At 37.8% G+C, this 17,403-nt stretch overlaps 2 protein-coding genes and 1 long non-coding RNA gene across 3 annotated transcripts; 1 reads left to right on the top strand and 2 right to left on the bottom strand.

The window, feature by feature from the left end:
* Nucleotides 1-5,196: 5,196 nt before the first annotated feature.
* Nucleotides 5,197-6,421, bottom strand: LOC122059122. The gene is made up of 2 exons (XM_042621813.1): nucleotides 5,810-6,421; nucleotides 5,197-5,280 (listed from the first exon to the last, which is right to left on the bottom strand). Exons 1-2 carry the CDS (start codon nucleotides 6,179-6,181, stop codon nucleotides 5,197-5,199), a joined length of 456 nt encoding a protein of 151 aa, XP_042477747.1. The 5' UTR covers nucleotides 6,182-6,421.
* Nucleotides 6,422-7,708: 1,287 nt separating this feature from the next.
* Nucleotides 7,709-9,617, bottom strand: LOC122058696. The gene is made up of 2 exons (XR_006133878.1): nucleotides 7,974-9,617; nucleotides 7,709-7,883 (listed from the first exon to the last, which is right to left on the bottom strand). It is a non-coding gene; the product is annotated as an uncharacterized LOC122058696 (long non-coding RNA).
* A 5,671-nt stretch (nucleotides 9,618-15,288) lies between these two features.
* Nucleotides 15,289-17,271, top strand: LOC122058779 (protein HIGH ARSENIC CONTENT 1, mitochondrial). The gene is made up of 6 exons (XM_042621465.1): nucleotides 15,289-15,399; nucleotides 15,496-15,573; nucleotides 15,922-15,995; nucleotides 16,512-16,582; nucleotides 16,678-16,731; nucleotides 16,910-17,271. The coding sequence occupies exons 1-6, from the start codon at nucleotides 15,383-15,385 to the stop codon at nucleotides 17,021-17,023; spliced, it is 408 nt and encodes a 135-aa protein (XP_042477399.1). The 5' UTR covers nucleotides 15,289-15,382; the 3' UTR covers nucleotides 17,024-17,271.
* The last annotated feature ends 132 nt before the right edge of the window (nucleotides 17,272-17,403 follow it).

Genomic DNA, 17,403 nt, shown 5'->3' with positions numbered 1-17,403 from the left:
GAAGAAGGATTAACCCATGGAATGGAATGACCAATGCCAACAAGCTTTCGACAAAATCAAATGATACCCCATGAACCCACCAGTATTGACACCACCAGTGGAAGGAGAACCACTTCTCTTGTACTTATCTATGGGAGAATATTCCATGGTCTCTTTGCTAGCATAGAAAAAGATAAAAGAAGGGGCAGCGTATACCATATACTACCTTAGTAAGAAGTTCTTGGAATATGAGACACGGTACACATCTTTAGAAAGAACTTGTGGGCAACAAAAAGGTTACAACACTATATGGTTTCCTATCTGGTCCACTTGATCTCAAGGATGGATCCCATCAAATACCTCTTCGAGAAACCAACCCTAACAGGAAGGATGACCCATTGGTTTCTTTTGCTATCAGAGTTTGATATCACCTACATTACTCAGAAATCTATCAAGGGGCAGGCCATAGCCGATTTTTGTCAAAGTCCCGTGAAATGCCAAATTATCTAAAAGACCCGAGGAAACTAGGAGGAAGGTCACCTAACGGGATAAGATTAAGGAAAACATGACTTTATTGGAAGAGAATGAATTAATAGGAATATTCTTATCAAGCCATTTGTATGAATCTCCTACTTATGGCATTGAGTGGACTAGGGGCATCTATCCCTACCCACTCCCTACCATTAAGTGGATTAACTTTCGATGGATCATTGATTGTTAATCTAGTGAATGTGTGAATAAGGAGTTGGGAATTTAGGAGTCCTAGAATAAACCATTTTTGGTTCAGGCACAATTCCACACCTCAAGTATTCTCCGTGGTCCATTTGGACACGTCAGGGTAGTCGGTTGACTCAATTAAGTCCAGTATCACCTCCATCATCTCTCCGAGATTGTCTACCTGCCAAGTGATTACAAGTCAGTTCACATGGATCCCCACAACCTTGAATCTCCCAAGCAAGCATGGGTCCACCCCGTAGAGACCTTACAGACAAAAATGGTCGAGGTCAAGAGAGGAATAACTAATATACTACATGCAATTTGGCTACCCACCCCACAGAAGATGGAAGATCCTTGGATGATGTCTTTCCCGATGAAGGAATCACAGCAATAGAGGAAGAAGACATAGTTAATGAATGATAGTTATTCTTTGATGAAGCAGCCAATCAGAGGGAATGTGGTGTGGGAATATTGATTGTCACTCTTGAAGGCCTTTACTTACCTTCATCATTCTGCCTCAACTCCCTTGCACCAATAATTTTACCGAATATGAAGCTTGTGCTTTGGGGCTCAAAACTACTTTAACTATTGGAGTGAAAAGGATCAAGATTTACGATGATTCATCCATCGTCATCAGCCAGACACAGGGAAAGTGGAAAACTAGAGATGAAAAGTTGAAGCCATATCAAGAATATCTGGAAGAGATGGTTGAACAATTCAAGAAGATTTTGTTTGAATACTTCTAGAGAGATAATAACAAGTTTGCTAATGCTCTTGCAACCTTGGCTTCTATGGTAGAATGCAACCCTATGGCTAGGGTCCGACCATTCTTGGTGGAATAAAGAAGCAGATCCATTTATCAGAATTCGGTAAACCCTCTCACTACAGATATTCGGTCTTGATTCACTCACATAGTGGATTTCATTAAGGAAAGGAAGTACCAGTTGAAGCAACTAATAGAGAAAATAAATTTCTAAGGAGATATGCCACCTAGTTTATTTTTCAAGAGGATTTGTTATACAAGAGATCCTATGATGGAATACAATTGTTGCGTGTGGGCGAGGAGCAAGCCATAGCCGTCATGGAGGAAATTCATCAAGGTCTTTGTGAACCCCACATGAATGCTAAGATGTTATTTAAGAAGATCCTTAAGTTGAGATATTACTGGAACACAATAGAAGCGGATTGTATGGACTTTGTCAAGAAATACCACAAGTATCAGATATTTGCTAACATTATACATATCCCACCAATAGAGTTACATTCGCTCAGTTCACCTTAGCCATTCTCCACTTGGGGGATCAATATCATTGGAAAGATCAGACCTAAAGTATCCAATGGTCATGAGTTCATCTTGGTAGCCATTAATTATTTCACCAAGTGGGTAGAAGCTCAGTCATATGCGGCCCTCACATCTGCTGAGGTAGCCAAATTAATTTAAGAAAATATCATTTCTCAATATAGAGTACCTCAGGAATTGATATCTGATTAGGGATCCCATTTCTGGGGCAAGACCGACAAAATCTGCATAAAGTTCAGTATCAGAAGGTATCATTTTACCATTTACAGACCACAGACCAATGGGGCAGTAGAAGTAGCCAACAAAAACATCAAAGTCATCTTGTAGAAAATGGCGAAAACACACAAGGATTGGGTTGATGAGTTACGTCTTGCCTTATGGGTATACCAGACTTCTATACGATCCTCAACTGGAGCAACCCCTTTCTCTTTGGTATATGGGGTTGAGGTGGTTCTATCCGTGGAAATCCTAATACCATTCCTAAGGTTGCTAGGGTGCTTCTTGATAGTTAGCTACTTGAAGGAGAATGGGTGAAGGCTAGACATGATGAGCTCAATTTTCTCAACGAAAGGCGTATAAAAGCCATGGATAATTTGAAGAAATATCAATTGAGAATGGCTGAGGCCTTTAACAAGAATGTGAAGCCCCGCCACATAGAAGGGAAAAAATCGTCTGTTTTTCTAATCTCTGTTTTTCCATGTTTTGCTAGGTGCAGAACGCGACACGTGGACAGTCCATCACCAATGGTCAAGATTAAGAAGGTTGGTTGAGGGTTATTCATCTGATTTACAAGTGTGGATGACTCGAACCGGTTCACCCAAACAGTAAGGTTTAGAATAAGTTTTGAAATTTGAATTTCAGAACATGTAAAAGTTGGGTTTCCCTCATTGATGTGCATCTCTCTCTCTCAACCCTCTCGCTGCATCTCTCTTGCTCACAAGTGAAAACTACCATTGGTTGAAGCTCACGAATGAAGAGATTGAGAACAACAGACGATTTTTATCCCTCCAAAAGCAAACCAAAAGCAAAACCCATCGTACTGAACTATCAAATAAAACCAAGATCACAACCACCCTCTACTCTTTATCACAATGTGAGGCTTTCCAAGAGCAATAGTGGAAAACCATAAAGCCAATGAGCCCCATGAGAGCTAAAACTGTAAAACCCCTCTCTAGAACGGATAAAAATCGTCTGTTGTTCTCAATCTCTGTTTTTCCATGTTTTGCTAGGTATAGAGCGCGACATGTGGACAGTCCATCACCAACGGTCAAGATTAAGAAGGTTGGTTGAGGGTCTACCAAAACCGAGTTGAGGTAAGTGAACCAGACCGGGATTTGTATGACCCAACCCAACCCGTTAACTCCTCTCTTCTTCTTATTCACTCTCTGTTATCTCTCTCATTCCCTTAAAATCTGTTTCCTCCTCTCTTCTTCTTCTTCTTCTTCTTCTTCTTCTTCTTCACCCTCTGTTATCTCTCTCATTCCCTCTTACACGCTATCTCTCGGTTCAAAGGATACTTGCGAACATCAACGAAGCCCCCTGCAACCTTCTTGACTTCTTCAATCTTTGTTCTCTCTCCTACGCACTAATATCGCTCTCTCTCAGTTGCCTCGAATTAGAGAGAGATTTCAAACATCAACGAAGACCCCTGCTAGTTCTCGCGCACACTGGTTCGATCACCCTAAGGTATGAAACCTAAAACTTACTTTCCTCTTCTCTTCTCTCTTCACTCTTTTTTAAACCCTAGATATTTTCTTATTCACTCTCTAACCAGAAGCTTCGTACACGCTCTCCCTCTTCATTGGTTATCTCGAATTACTGAGTGATTTCAAACATCAACGAAGCCCCTACAACTGATCTCGCACACTTATTGGATTGATGACCCGAAGGTATGAACTACTCTGGCCTTCCTTGTTAATTACCTTTTTTTTCTTTTCTTTTCTTTTTTTTCGTGTAACAAAGGAGCAGAGGAGCAGAGGAACCTCAATGGTAGTTTGTGAATGACAGTAAATTAGTGAAAGTTCTTGAATGATTATAATTCTCAGAAGTGCTCTCATCAGGGACTCCACACTGGTCTGTTTTTTTCCCCTATCTTGATCTGTCAGCCGATAGACCAGCTCTGGTCTTATTTTTTTCCCCTGCAATTATTTTGTATAAATTTGATGCATGGATATTGCATTGCATTGACTGTATATTAAATGTTGCATTGTTCTTCTTCTCTTATGGATATTTGGCTATTTGGTTCGGGGCTTAGAATCCGGTATTGAAGGGATAAGAGCTTTCAATGCAGGGATAAGATTCATCTTTGTGTAGAACTGACAGTAAGCTCTATGATGTAAGAATATAACCTTTTTTTAGTGCAGACTGTATATTTGGTTATTTGTTTCAGTGTTATTGACAGGATATATTCATTTCGATTATTCTCTTATGGATATTGCATTTTACAGAGAAATGGATGCACATCAACGGATGTGTAGCTGTGGAGAGGTGATGGTCATCCGAACTTCTCAAACGGCGCGGAATCCTGGACGAAGATTTTACAGATGTCCAGTAGGCGGAAAACATCCGGGATGTTTTATTTGGTTGGACCCAGTATCGAGGAATTATACTGAGACTGTAGACACAGGAACATGTTATTCAACAGAAAGTGTTAATAGGAACACATGGGTCATCTCAGCTATTCGTCAATCCTCCTATAGTCCACAAGTGCGGAAACAAATACTAGTGGACCAGTCATTGCTCAACCATTATTATGGTTTAACCATCTTCCTATGTATTTGGGTGTTAATTCTCTCGTGCTATGTCTTTTATGTAACGGCCTTGTAAATAGTACTAAAGTCTATTTCATATTATGTATGGAGTAAATACAAGATCAAGACTTTATGTAAGATTTCATAATTTTTTTTTCCTTTTCGGATGATTATTAACTTTTGTTTGTTAATGACAAGCCTTCCCATAAGCACCTTGAATTTGCTGCTTGTCTCTAAAGATGATAACCTCATTCCCAATTAATTGTATCTGAATATTTTTCTGTTCCAGAATCTTGACTGTTACAACTCTATCTTGCATTTATTTTGTTTTGCTGCACATTTATTCTTTGATGGTATAAAACTATCTTTCATCTTTTTCTTCTGTTGGTTACATCATGAGAAGTTTTGGAATTCTGGTTTTGAACTAGGCATTGATCAAATTCCCTACGTTCAGTTTGAATGTGATTCATACAGAACAGCAATATGGATCAATAGATAAAAAAGTAGCAATATTGATTCATACAGAACAGCAATCTGTTCAAGAAGCATCACATATTCACTTTTTGTGACAGTTTTGATCAATTAAAACTGTCATCCAGAAATTCACAAAATACCTCGACACGGCCTCAATAGATTGAACAGGGAAGGGGGGGGGGGAGAAAGGGAAGAGAACATGAGGAAAATTTGACATTACGCTGATGCAGAAAAATTGACTATAATTGACAGTCCAGTGATTGAACAGAATAAAAATAATTGAACAGCAGTCAAGGGACCACCTGTCTATTAGAAATGAAACAACTGAACCTACCATTATTCAGGTATTACTCATGTGAAGGAAGGGGTTGAAGAAACAAACCCTGTAATAGAACTAGTCGTTCACTGTCCAGTATTCAAGTGTTCAAGATATTGAGCAATTGAGATAAAAGAGTATAAAACCTGAATAAACAAAATAACTCTAACCCCTCATTCCCCTGGTTTGGATTGTCCCGCTCTTCTGAAACTCCTTCAAAACAGTCCAATTCCTTGTTTGACGTATACTTTTTTTTTGACAGAAGCCAATTACCTCTGCTACATACAAAACTGAGACCTCCAGTGCCTTAAAAAAATGCCAATTGGCATCACTGACAGCTTGATCTTCAGATCTAACTGCCAGCTTCATGGCAACCTGCTTGGGCCCATCAATCCCAAATGACAAGCGGACAAGAACCTTCACATTGCCTATGTACACACCGGACAACAAACATGTGTGTGATCTTGAGTTGCTTGGGACGACTTCGGTGCCCTGCGTGGTACCAACATATAAAAAGCCTTTCAGCAGCCAAAACAATTTCCTTTTTTTTTTTTTTTTTTCCACCTTTTCGGGAGGATCCATCAGTATCCCAACTACCTCTAAATGAATTGAAAAGAAAAAGATAAAAAATAAGAATAATTGCATGATTAGCAAGTTGGATAAAAGAAAACCAACATCGCACAATTTCTACTTGGCTTCCTGTTCAACAGTTAAAAAAATAAGTGAAATCCACCAGGCAACTCATGCATGTACTAACCCAAAAATTGGAACCATCTGGGAAACGCAACACCTCTTAAATGACCAATAGACCAAAGGCAAATATGCAGATTTCCTTCTAATTAATCCAACTTTTGAGCATTAGTAATTCTAAAGGTCCTAGAAATGGATAATCAAAATCTGCAATCATTTGAATCAACCAGAAATTCATAAAATCTGCTGGTCAACAATCCAGGAGAAGTGGATTGACACATAAAATCAAAACCCAGAAACATTAATACCAGTATTTCTTGCAAGGTGTAACTAGATCTCTTCTTCCTTCTAAACTATTAAACACAGCCCAGTCCACATTTTACACTTAAGACTCAAGAAGACACAAACATTAAGGTTATTTTACCTCTTTATCAGGGGCACATTCTTCATCATTGCAGTCAGATTTCTAAGCATCAGAGGTGGATGAAGCTCGGATTGTGAGCAAGTCACCCTTATCATTCCCTTTGTGTTTCTTCAAGAATCTAGAAGAGGGAAAAGAGCAAGTAGACACAGAAATCAGAGCTTGAGAAGCACAAGCCACTGTAGTTAATCAGCAAAACAAGGTAAAGATGGAGTAGCAAAGTTTTGGTTCTTCCAACAGTATTTGGCAAACATATCTGAGCACTCTTGACCAGGTTAATGAAAAGGGTTGAACAGCAAGCTTTCTATCTTTACACAGAAAAAGCAATGTCCATCACTGTATTTAACATGGTGTGCAGAGAACAAGTATACCAGTATAGCCATGCACAGAGGAACTAAAACTGGTTCTATGGAAAGCTGAAGGCAATTATTTGAAGCCAAGAAGACAGATCAATAAAAATTAATTTGGAGCCCACGGTTTGAAGAATATAAGATTCCAGAAAATCTGGAATTCTTGGACAGCAGATGTTAGAAAATGCAGTAAAGAATGCACATACTCTATCAAAGATACTCACCTATTGAGCAGTAAAACATTATTCATATCAATACCTCTTTTCACCATGCACAGACTCCATCAAAAATTGGAGAAAATACAACCCAAAATGAACAGTAAAACCTATTCTGCTAGTAGAGAACAAATAAGCGTCAGAAGTCCCATTTGTTAACGTAACCAAACTGCCTATCTGGTTTTACAAAACTAATTCATATCTGAACTCAATCACAACCCAAGAAAATAACATCAAACCTACATTCGTAAAAAACGCAATATAAACATTAACAGTTTTTACCATAAGTGTGTTGTTTCGAAAGTGTTTTGTCCAAAGTCTTGGTGGATTCGAACCACCATAACCTGGGCATTAGCCCAGATGCTCTACCATTTTGAGCTAAAGACTCCTTACCTACAAAAAAGATTTGTTAGTACATTATAGACTAATCCATCAATAAAAATATGCTTAATATCCTGGACGTATTGGCAATCACGAAAAAGAAAAAAAAAGCTAGTTCCTCATTAACTGAATGTATTTAATAGCAAATAAATAATGTTCCTCATTAAATGAATCTAAATACAATCTTCATCTAGTGATTGATGAACTGCAGATGCTTGTGATTGATGAACTACAGATGCTTGTGATTGATGAACTGCAGATGCTTGAGATGACATATGAGAAATACACTCCTGCAGGGAACATTGAAAATTAGGGCAATCCAGATTCATATAAGAAAATGAAAAATGCAGCAAGCAACATAACTAACTAAAAGTATTTACCATAAGTGACATGTAACCGAGATAAATGTTATCAAACAGTTGTGTATTGTATGAGGCAGGAGTTGGTTGCTGTTCTTGTAGTTGTTGACTATTACTTGGCCCTCCACTCTTTTTTCTTTTTGCCTTGCTTTTCGGCCCAACTCTTTAGCCTTCTTCCACCCTTACTTTTCTCTTTATGTTTGAAACGTATCCCATCATACACGTCAGTTGAGAAATTAGGCAATATTGGCATATCAGGGCAATCGGCTAGGTTGATTCTAATATTACCAACCTTCAATCTTAATTCATTAGCAACATCTTTCATCAATTCGTAACCCTCAAATGTGTTAGAAGCTTCTGATGCTATTTGAACAAATTCATGACAAATACGCCTATACCGCTGTGTACGGTCCAGGTTGACATCCTCTTCAATTTCTTTCTCCCTATTGTCATTAACTACCATAGTTCTTACTCCCCGTGTCCATCTCTTCAAAATGTAGGAATCAGGAATACGCTTTATGTCGAGCACATCTAAAACTTTCAAACAATGGCAACAAAGAAGACCATCTGTTTCGAATTTCCTACAAGCGCAACCTATAATTCCAGCAAGCGGGTTACAACATACTTGATATTCACCTTCTACATCAACAATCCCAACCCAAAAATCAATGAAGGGAAATCTATCAGTTCGGTCTCTAATGCAACAAACAGTCATCCAATTATATTCCTCTTGAAATAACGCATAAATTGTAGGAGTGTAAAGTTCCCCAGCTTGTTTCTGGACAATTGACATTGAATTTGCAAGTCGTGGCAACTTTTTTCTTGATTCAAATTCAGCTTTTAATTCATTGCCACGCTTCTAGTTAAGAACTCTCTCGAAGTGCTTAAAAAATTGTAGAACATCCAAAGTTGACTTCAAATACTCCTTCAAATCACTATTCAAACTCTCACTGAGTTGTGTACTTCGAATACCTAATGTGAATGTGTTTTTCATGTAACACTTCGCCCATTTATTTCTAAGTGTATACATGCGCTCAACCATGCATTATCCATAACACCATTTTCACTAAGCAATTTAGACCATGCTCTGTCGAATTGTTCTTCCTCATCGTATTGGTATATGCATTTCTTTATATCTTTAAGAAACCCGAAGCCATCTTTCATCATATTACCCAAATGCTTAATGCCATCCTGTATTAAGTGCCATGTACACAACCCATGCCACGTCTGAGGCCACATGTCTGTTAATGCTATAGTCATAGCAGCATCTTGGTCCGTGAAGATAGTTATAGGCTTCTTTCCACCATGTGCCTCAGCAAATACCTCAAACAACCACTTGAAAGATTCCATTGTCTCATCATATAAAAGTGTGGCCCCGAATACAGTGCATCCTCTATGGTGATTAAATCCAGCAAACACCCCAAGCGGCCTACACTGTCTGTTGGTGCGAAATGTAGTGTCGAAGCTGACTACATCTCCAAAGTGTGCATAATCAATGATCATCTTTGGATCAGCCCAAAATATATTAGTTATTTGTTCTTCACTATCCAGCTGAACTGAGTATGTGAAAGATGGATTGTTCCTAGTTTGAGTAACAAAGTAATCCAACAAACTACCTGCTTCACCATATGATAAGGAACTCATTCTTTTAGTACGGAGGTAGTTCCTAACATCTTGGGTCATACAACTCAAGTTCTCGATCCCACCAGCCTGCCTACCCATCAACTCAATTGTGAATCTAGGTCTAATGCCCGAGTCATCAGCCAAATCAATTTCATACATATGTATGTCTGACATATGCCTCTGTGAACGCATCATATAAAATGTTGAATCAGTATGGAGATCATGATTATGTTCCTCCACAAATTTAGGACACATATTTTCCATCCCCACCCAAACATATGGCCATCTGTGCTTGGCAACTTGTTCTTGTCTCAGCTCGGGGGTTAGTAACATTGTTGTCTCGCTTGTCTGGTTGCCGAGACCCAGCTTTTGAACAGACAAACCGCCTTGACGTAATAGTCATATTGTCTTTCTTGCTTTTATTCACAGTGTGTCTCCTAATACTAAACCCCATTGCCCGTCCGTAACTGTTGTAAAAATCATATGCTTCCTATTCTGAATTGAATAACATACCAACCTGAGGTTCCCTCGCATCATTCAAACAAGCATTCTCCATACTAGACAAAACAAATAAAAACAATGATACCTTAGATACTACTACATTATTGGATGTAATAGACCATAGTTCTTAGAATATGGATCTTATAGCCAGTCAAAGAAGAAGAATGAAGGTTACATTAGTTAGAAAAGAAAGTAACTGAAAAACTTAACTTGTAATGGTTCACCCAAACATATTTTTAGAGATATAGTTTGTTTATCTGAGTTTGACCAATACATAATGAAAATGTTTTATAAGATGATATATGTATATTTTACTGTTTGTAAACATAAGATGATATACAGAGCTCTGTCCCCTTATTTTTGGAGCTTCACTCTATGATAACAGAGGTAATTTTTTGTTTCAAAGAGGTTAATGATCTAGTGGGATGGTTTAAAATTTGGCTTATACACCCTAAGCAAGAAAATGAGCTTACTTCGACGAGAACGCAAAACAAACAAGAAAATAACAGAAGTAAAATGAGATTTAATAACACATACATCATCTAAATTAGCACCAGTGCTCAATCTAAGGATGATCCTTGAAGAATTCACATTGTGAATCATAGACTGATAATCGGAATGATCCACAATCTTACAAAGACGAAGATTGCAAGCTAGAAGCAATGCATCACGAATCACCTCAGCCTCCATTGAAGAGGCAACAAATTTCAAGCTAAATTTACCCTTAGCAGCAAAGAAGTTTCCTTTGAACCATCATGGAGTAAAACACTACTTTTTTTTGGTGGTGGGGTGGGGTGGGGTAGAAAATGAGGTGTCTACACTCTGGAGCTTTAATTGGTGAAATGATTTTCAAAATTGATTCCGATGATGAAGACAAATGTTTGTCATTTAAAAACAAAATAGGAAATACTAAATGGTGATGCGAGAACAGCACAAATCAACCACTTATTCCACCATTGCCAAGGGAGCATCACATTTTACCTCTTGAAAACTCTGCGAATGAAATTTCTGCCAAAAAAAAAAAGTTGAAAATGTAAAACTCAAGGATAGAAACCATGATCAAATAAAAACTAAGGAAGCATCACATTTTACCTCTTGAAAACTCTGCGAATGAAATTTCTGCCAAAAAAAAAAAGTTGAAAATGTAAAACTCAAGGATAGAAATCCATGATCAAATAAAAACTAACATCACCCATAAATCTAATAGAAAGAAGAACTTAGGTACATGTTATCTATAAAGTCATGAAACAACAACGGTTCTTAAACATACCTAAGCAGACCGCGACCTTCGTTCGCAGAGAAACCCACTCCTACTCCTTCGGTCGCAGAGAGAGGGTTGTGATAAGGGAGAGAGAGACCCTTATCGTAGAGATTGTAACCTGTTGCCTCGAATTAGTGAGAGGGGTGAGAGATATCTGCAGAGAATCTTTCAAGCTTGCAATGAGCGAGCTTCGTGAGTAGAGCGAAACCTTCGCAGAGCAATGAGCGAGCTTCGTGAGCAGATTTTGCTACCTAGGGTGTTCTCCTCCCAGAGCTCCTTTCAGATTCAAACCCAATGAGAGCGTCAGACAGAGAGACTAAGGGAGATTTTCATTCGTGAGCTTCAACCACAGGGAGATTTTCACTTGTGAGCAAGAGAGATGCAGCGAGAGGGTTGAGAGAGAGAGAGAGAGAGAGAATCGTGTGAGGGAAACCCAGTTTTAGGGATTCTGAAATTCAAATTTCAAAACATGTTCTAAACCTTACTGTTTGGGTGAACCGGTTCGAGTCATCTACAGTTGTAAACCGGATGTAATAACCCTTACCCAACCTTCTTAATCTTGACCGTTGGTGATGAACTGTCCATGTGTCGTGTTCTGCACCTAGCAAAACATGGAAAAACAGAGATTAGAACAACAGACGATTTTTATCCGTGAAAACCAGAACATCGTCATCTCACTCTCGCTCCATTACAAATTCTTTCTTGTCCCCCCTTACTCGACTTGCTGTCTTGCCCTCCCGTGACTTGCGCAACCTGTCGGAAGCCAAAGAAATGGAATCTCCCCTAGCCTTAAACTAATGATTCCTTCCTGGTATTCCCATGGTAAAGTCATTTGTCTGGACATAATGGGGTGGAAAACACTGTTAGGTAAAACGTGTTTTCACGGTTGCGTTTTTTTGTCGTTTAAAACACGTTTTTCCATATGCTATTATATGATACGAAAAAAAAGGAAATGGCAAAAGAATCCATTTTAAACGCGCATCCGTTTTTTAAGGGTAAAATAGGAATTTTATTAAAAATTTAATTAAAAAAAAAAAAAACCTATTAGTAAAAGTGAAGAGTGAAGACAATATGATACTTGGCTTTTGGTTTTTGGTTTTTAACTTCCATACTATCTATAGGAAACAAATCTCATCTTCTTATAGCCTATTGAGTAAGAAGAAGCTAAAGTTAGCAACATCTCATTTTCTTGTAGCCCATTGGGCTATTTTATCTTGGGATTCCCAGAGCTTTTGGAATATTAGATGCATGTATACAGGTAATAATCTCTCAAATTGCATGAGTATACTACCATTTTTTTGGTTTCGTTTTTTTGAAAACTACACGTTTAATACTTGTACCATTCGTTTTCGTCCGTTTGCTGTTCCCTGTTTTTTTGACCGTACTGTTCATCGTTTTTATCTGTTTAAAACCCGTATCGTATGTTTCTAATTTTTTTCCGTTCCCGTTTTAACTAACAGTGGTGGAAAATACTCTAGACAACAATGGGAGATGAACTTTCTTGTCTACTGATGTGGCTTTCACCCCATTCCCTTCCAATGTCTTACCAAATTGGTGGGACTTTGTCAAGTAGGAAGTCATTGCAATTAATGGCTCTCTTTCTTCATTCCTTTGTTCTCTCTCTCCCACAACTATGTGCTAACCAAACAAGGTTGGGGAGGGAAAGTCCAACTTTTCTCCAACTTTACTTTACTTGTCTTTAACTCTACCAACATGTGGGACCTAGTAATCAGACATTCCCACCCCAAACTCCCTCTGAACACACGGGGCCTAGAAGACACAACTAGTTGATATTCTGAAGTTCACCATGCTCCATGATTGGTTTTGGGATAAGTTGACAATTGTTGTGAGAACTGTTGCTTTTGTTCTCCACCTCACCTCTTTGGGAATAAATCGAGAAGGAAAAATAGGGGATGCCACATAGAGTAGGGTCTAGGACCCAAAAAAGATAGAAATGACTCTAATATAGTTTCAATTGGGACTAGTCATATCATTAGTTTAAGTGTGTCACGTTACGATCTAAGGAATGTGTTAGGTATCCAGGTCCACCCAGTTAAACTTGTCTTTCAATTGCTTGGTGAAAATTAAATAAACCTATATAATACACAACACGCTAAATAGTGATAATCTAAAATACACAAAATAAAAACTAGGATTTAGGACCACATACCCGAAGTGGTTGACTATAGGCAAAGGTCAGCATACCAAAAATGTAAACAAAGAATTATGATAAGAACCACATACCTGAAGCGGATGGATGCAAGGTAAGGGTTGTGTACGAAATATGAACAAAAGAACTACAATACAATACAATACATGAAACACAATTATACACTATGGAATAGGCCAATACCATGCAAACCGTAACCATAATGTATGAATGCATGAAAAACCGAAGGAAAACCTAAAATGAAAAAAAAAAAAAAAAAAAAAAAAAAAAAAAAAAAAGGAACCATTATCGTGATGAAACTATGATAGAATATGGAAATTTATTCATAAATAAAGTACGACAAAACTATGAAAATGCCCTAGGTTAAAACAAACTTAGAAAAATCCTAGAAAATCTAGGAAAATTAGATGAAAATATTAAAATCATAAGGCAAATCCATGGAGAACATGGTAAAAACATGAAAATAACAAACTTAAATGATAAAAAATTAAAACCATATTCCAATGAAAAACCATAAAAGGCAAAAAGAAGACATTGCAAAGGCATGAATTATTGATTAAATCAATCTATAGGGAAAACATGACATGCATACTCCATACATATCATTCAAATACCTAGAACTAAATGCATTTTATATATGTTAGAAAGAATACAGCCCGATATCATGTACCTGCGCCAAGACACAACGGGTGCAAAAAGACCTCGCTGTCCTGTACTGAAGATGCTCACACATACCCTCCCATTGGCCTCATACATTGGTTTGTATATGCATTATCTGGTAGCATTCCTCCCTCTCTCTCTCTCTCTCTCTCTCTCTCTCTCTCTCTCTCTCTCTTTATATATATATATATATATATATAATGCAAACCAAACCTAGACTATATGTATATGCATGAAGCCACAAAACATATAGTCTGAAGAAGATAGGGTTAGTCCATACACAATTCACATAAGTTGCATTAATGCATTCGAAATTAATCATCAACCATGAAAATCATGGGAGTGGAAAGAACCTAACATATACACATGAAAATAAAATGACATTACACACACACACACACAAAAAGGCTTATGCATTGGAAAAAAAGGAGGTTGGCATGCATGGTTGAGAATGCCAAATAACATGCTTACACAAGAATGAAAATAACATGGGTGTGTATAATCGCTACCTAGAGAGGTAGGATCACACAAACCTTGTCACATGAAATAATAGAAGGAAAAAAATAGAACATATAATTAAGGAGATGAAATAAACCAACTGAGGAAGTAAGGGTCTTATCTAACATACAAATACAAAGTATTGAGTGTTGGAGGTCATATCACCCTTGACTTAGGAAAGAAACTCAATATTGGAATTAAAGCACTACAAAATTTAGGGTTTGTAAGCTCTCTCAATGACTCAACTTTACCAAAGATAATCAAGAGATAGCCAAAAGAACCTCTAAAATGTGAGGAAAAGTTAAATTTATAGATTTAGGAGGAAAGATAACTCCCTCTATGAAAAGACATTCCTGTCCTTTGATTGGAGGAGGAGAGAGATAGATACTACACCCATGCTCCCGGACAGAGAGCCACTTTCATTATTTTTTTCACGTATTTGATTACATTGAGCATCATCATAATAATAAAAGCAACGAGTGTAACGACCCACAACATTTGCTAGTGAATCATATTTAAATCATTATTTTAAGGAGAAAAAAGAATCTTGCCAGCCTGTTCAGAAGTTTTAGTTTCATCATGAGTCATGACCTTATGGTAGTCAACGGGGTAAAGCAGTGGATATATATCTTCATACATTGATTCAAATAGGCCACCTGAGATTGAAAAGCTTCAATCTAGAATCTAGACACAGCCGATCAAGAAAAGCTTTCCTTCATGGATATTCAAAAGAGGTGAGATATTGCAGTTCTTGAGACGCATATAAAGTACATGACAATCATCATTTTGGTTAATTGGCTGCAGACCTGAAGCTTAGATTTTTTTTTCAGCTCTGAAGATGTTGTGACTGTTGATGTCCATGCAGCCAAACATCTCCTAATCTCAGGCCATCAATATCTAGATGTAAGGTAGGCTTTGTTGGTTGTCAAGAAGCATAAGAATTCTCTAATTCAAGAAAATGTTCTCGTAATTTCTTGTGATCGGCACATGGATTCCATTGAGTCTATAGATCTATGCTATTGAGAGAGAGAATTGATGAAATCCATGTGTTGATCATAGTAGTGTATATGAGAACTCTCGTATTCCACTGGAAACTCTATGTTTTAGAATCACCAAAATTAGCCTTTTAAGGTTTTATTTCTTGGTCAAGACATTGACTCCTTTCTTTTTCTTCTTTCCTACATGGGTTTTTAGCTGCTTGATCTGAGAAATCTGAGAAATTTTTTTTTTTTTTTGCCTTGAGAACTTTTTAATAGGACAATTGAAGAGTTCAACAAAAGCCACGTTGAGAATGCCTTGAATGTTCCTTACATGTTTATCACGCTAGAAGGTACTTTGAATCCTTGATTTATTTTTATTTAAACTTTTTTTTTTCTTCTCATTTTTGAAGCCATTATAATTATTTTTGTCAAAATCTATTTAAGAGATGATGACCGGAAATATAATAACAAACAACTCAAAAGTTGCACCTCCCAATTTCCACTCAAGTTTTTGGCCACATCGCCACCCAATTTTTAAGACAAGCCCCCACCCCCCCCCCCCCCCCCCCCCAAAAAAAAAACCCCAATCTTAAGATTCAAGGAGAGGGGGCTTCATGCTGCAGAGATTCCAGCAGATGGAAGGAAAGAGGAGAGAGAAAGGAGAGGGTAATTAAGGACCCCCATAGGTCAGGTCAAGGTCAAGGTCAACCCGACCCCCCATCCGTCGGGTTGATGCACAAAATGAACAATGACTATTCACAATCTATTGTCTAAATATTTGGTTGAACCTTATTAAGGAAAATTAAATAATTATGGACCACAATGGTAGTTCTCTTAATGTATCTTTAATTTGGTGCATTTTGTAGGTAGGGTTAAGAACCCTGAATTTCTCAACCAGGTCGTATCAGTTTGCAAAAAGGAGGACCAACTTGTAGTGGTAATTGATTTCTCAAGTTCTCCATAACACCCAAAACAAAACAAAGATTTCATTATGTATATGCTCTACTAACTATTTCTCTAAAAACTGTGAAGGGTTGCAATAGTGGTGGAAGATCATTGCGTGCTTGCGTTGATCTTCTTAATGCTGTAAGTCTCCTCCCAATAGAGGAATCCACGATAACTAAATTACTTATTTTGATTTGCATCAATCTCTCTCTCTCTCTCTCTCTCTCTCTCTCTCTCTCTCTCTCTCTCTCTCTCTCTCTCTCTCTCCTATAGTTAGGAAAGAAGGAAATGCATTTAAAATTTGTGATTCAATGAGCAGGGATTCATGAATGTAAGCAACATGGGAGGTGGCTATTCTGCATGGGTGGACGAAGGACTAGCAGGGGACAAACCAGCAGATGAGTTGAAAACCTCTTGCAAATTCCGTCCTTGAAAATCTTTCTGTAATAGCATCAACAAATAGGTTTGAAAAATAAAGTTGTTAGATATGTTTGAGATAGCAATTCTCGTCAAGCTATAGACATTATATAACCATAAAAGGGACTTCGAGGAGGCTTCGCTACCACTTCCCCATGTCTGGGTGTTGCGAACGTGGACGGGAAGAGTTCTTTCTCCTCTCCCACAAAGTTTAACAATACATTACATTAAAAAAAGTAAATAGATGGCTAAAACTAAATGTGAAAGATGAATACATGGGAATTAAATGGTTGGGTTTTACTGGATCTAGATCATATCCTTCTCATTCGATAGTAAAATTTACCAAATCATCCTTCCATGTAATACATTAAAGTGGTGTCAGTGCATGAAGAGTTG

This window comes from Macadamia integrifolia, chromosome 13 (assembly GCF_013358625.1).
Source record: "Macadamia integrifolia cultivar HAES 741 chromosome 13, SCU_Mint_v3, whole genome shotgun sequence".
Taxonomy (NCBI): Eukaryota; Viridiplantae; Streptophyta; class Magnoliopsida; order Proteales; family Proteaceae; genus Macadamia; species Macadamia integrifolia.
The sequence above is the reverse complement of the archived record's forward strand: the minus strand, read 5'-3'. Positions and strand labels throughout refer to the sequence as shown.

Bases quoted from the DNA above. Each gene is read 5' to 3' on its own strand.
- LOC122058779 (XM_042621465.1), top strand. The intron at 16,583-16,677 runs GTAATTGATTTC...AAAACTGTGAAG, and splicing joins AGGAGGACCAACTTGTAGTG to GGTTGCAATAGTGGTGGAAG. The intron at 16,732-16,909 runs GTAAGTCTCCTC...TTCAATGAGCAG, and splicing joins GCGTTGATCTTCTTAATGCT to GGATTCATGAATGTAAGCAA.
- LOC122059122 (XM_042621813.1), bottom strand. From the start codon at position 6,181: ATGCAATTATTCTTATTTTTTATCTTTTTCTTTTCAATTCATTTAGAG. The intron at 5,281-5,809 runs GTAATTGGCTTC...CTTCTTGAACAG, and splicing joins CAGTTTTGTATGTAGCAGAG to ATTGCTGTTCTGTATGAATC.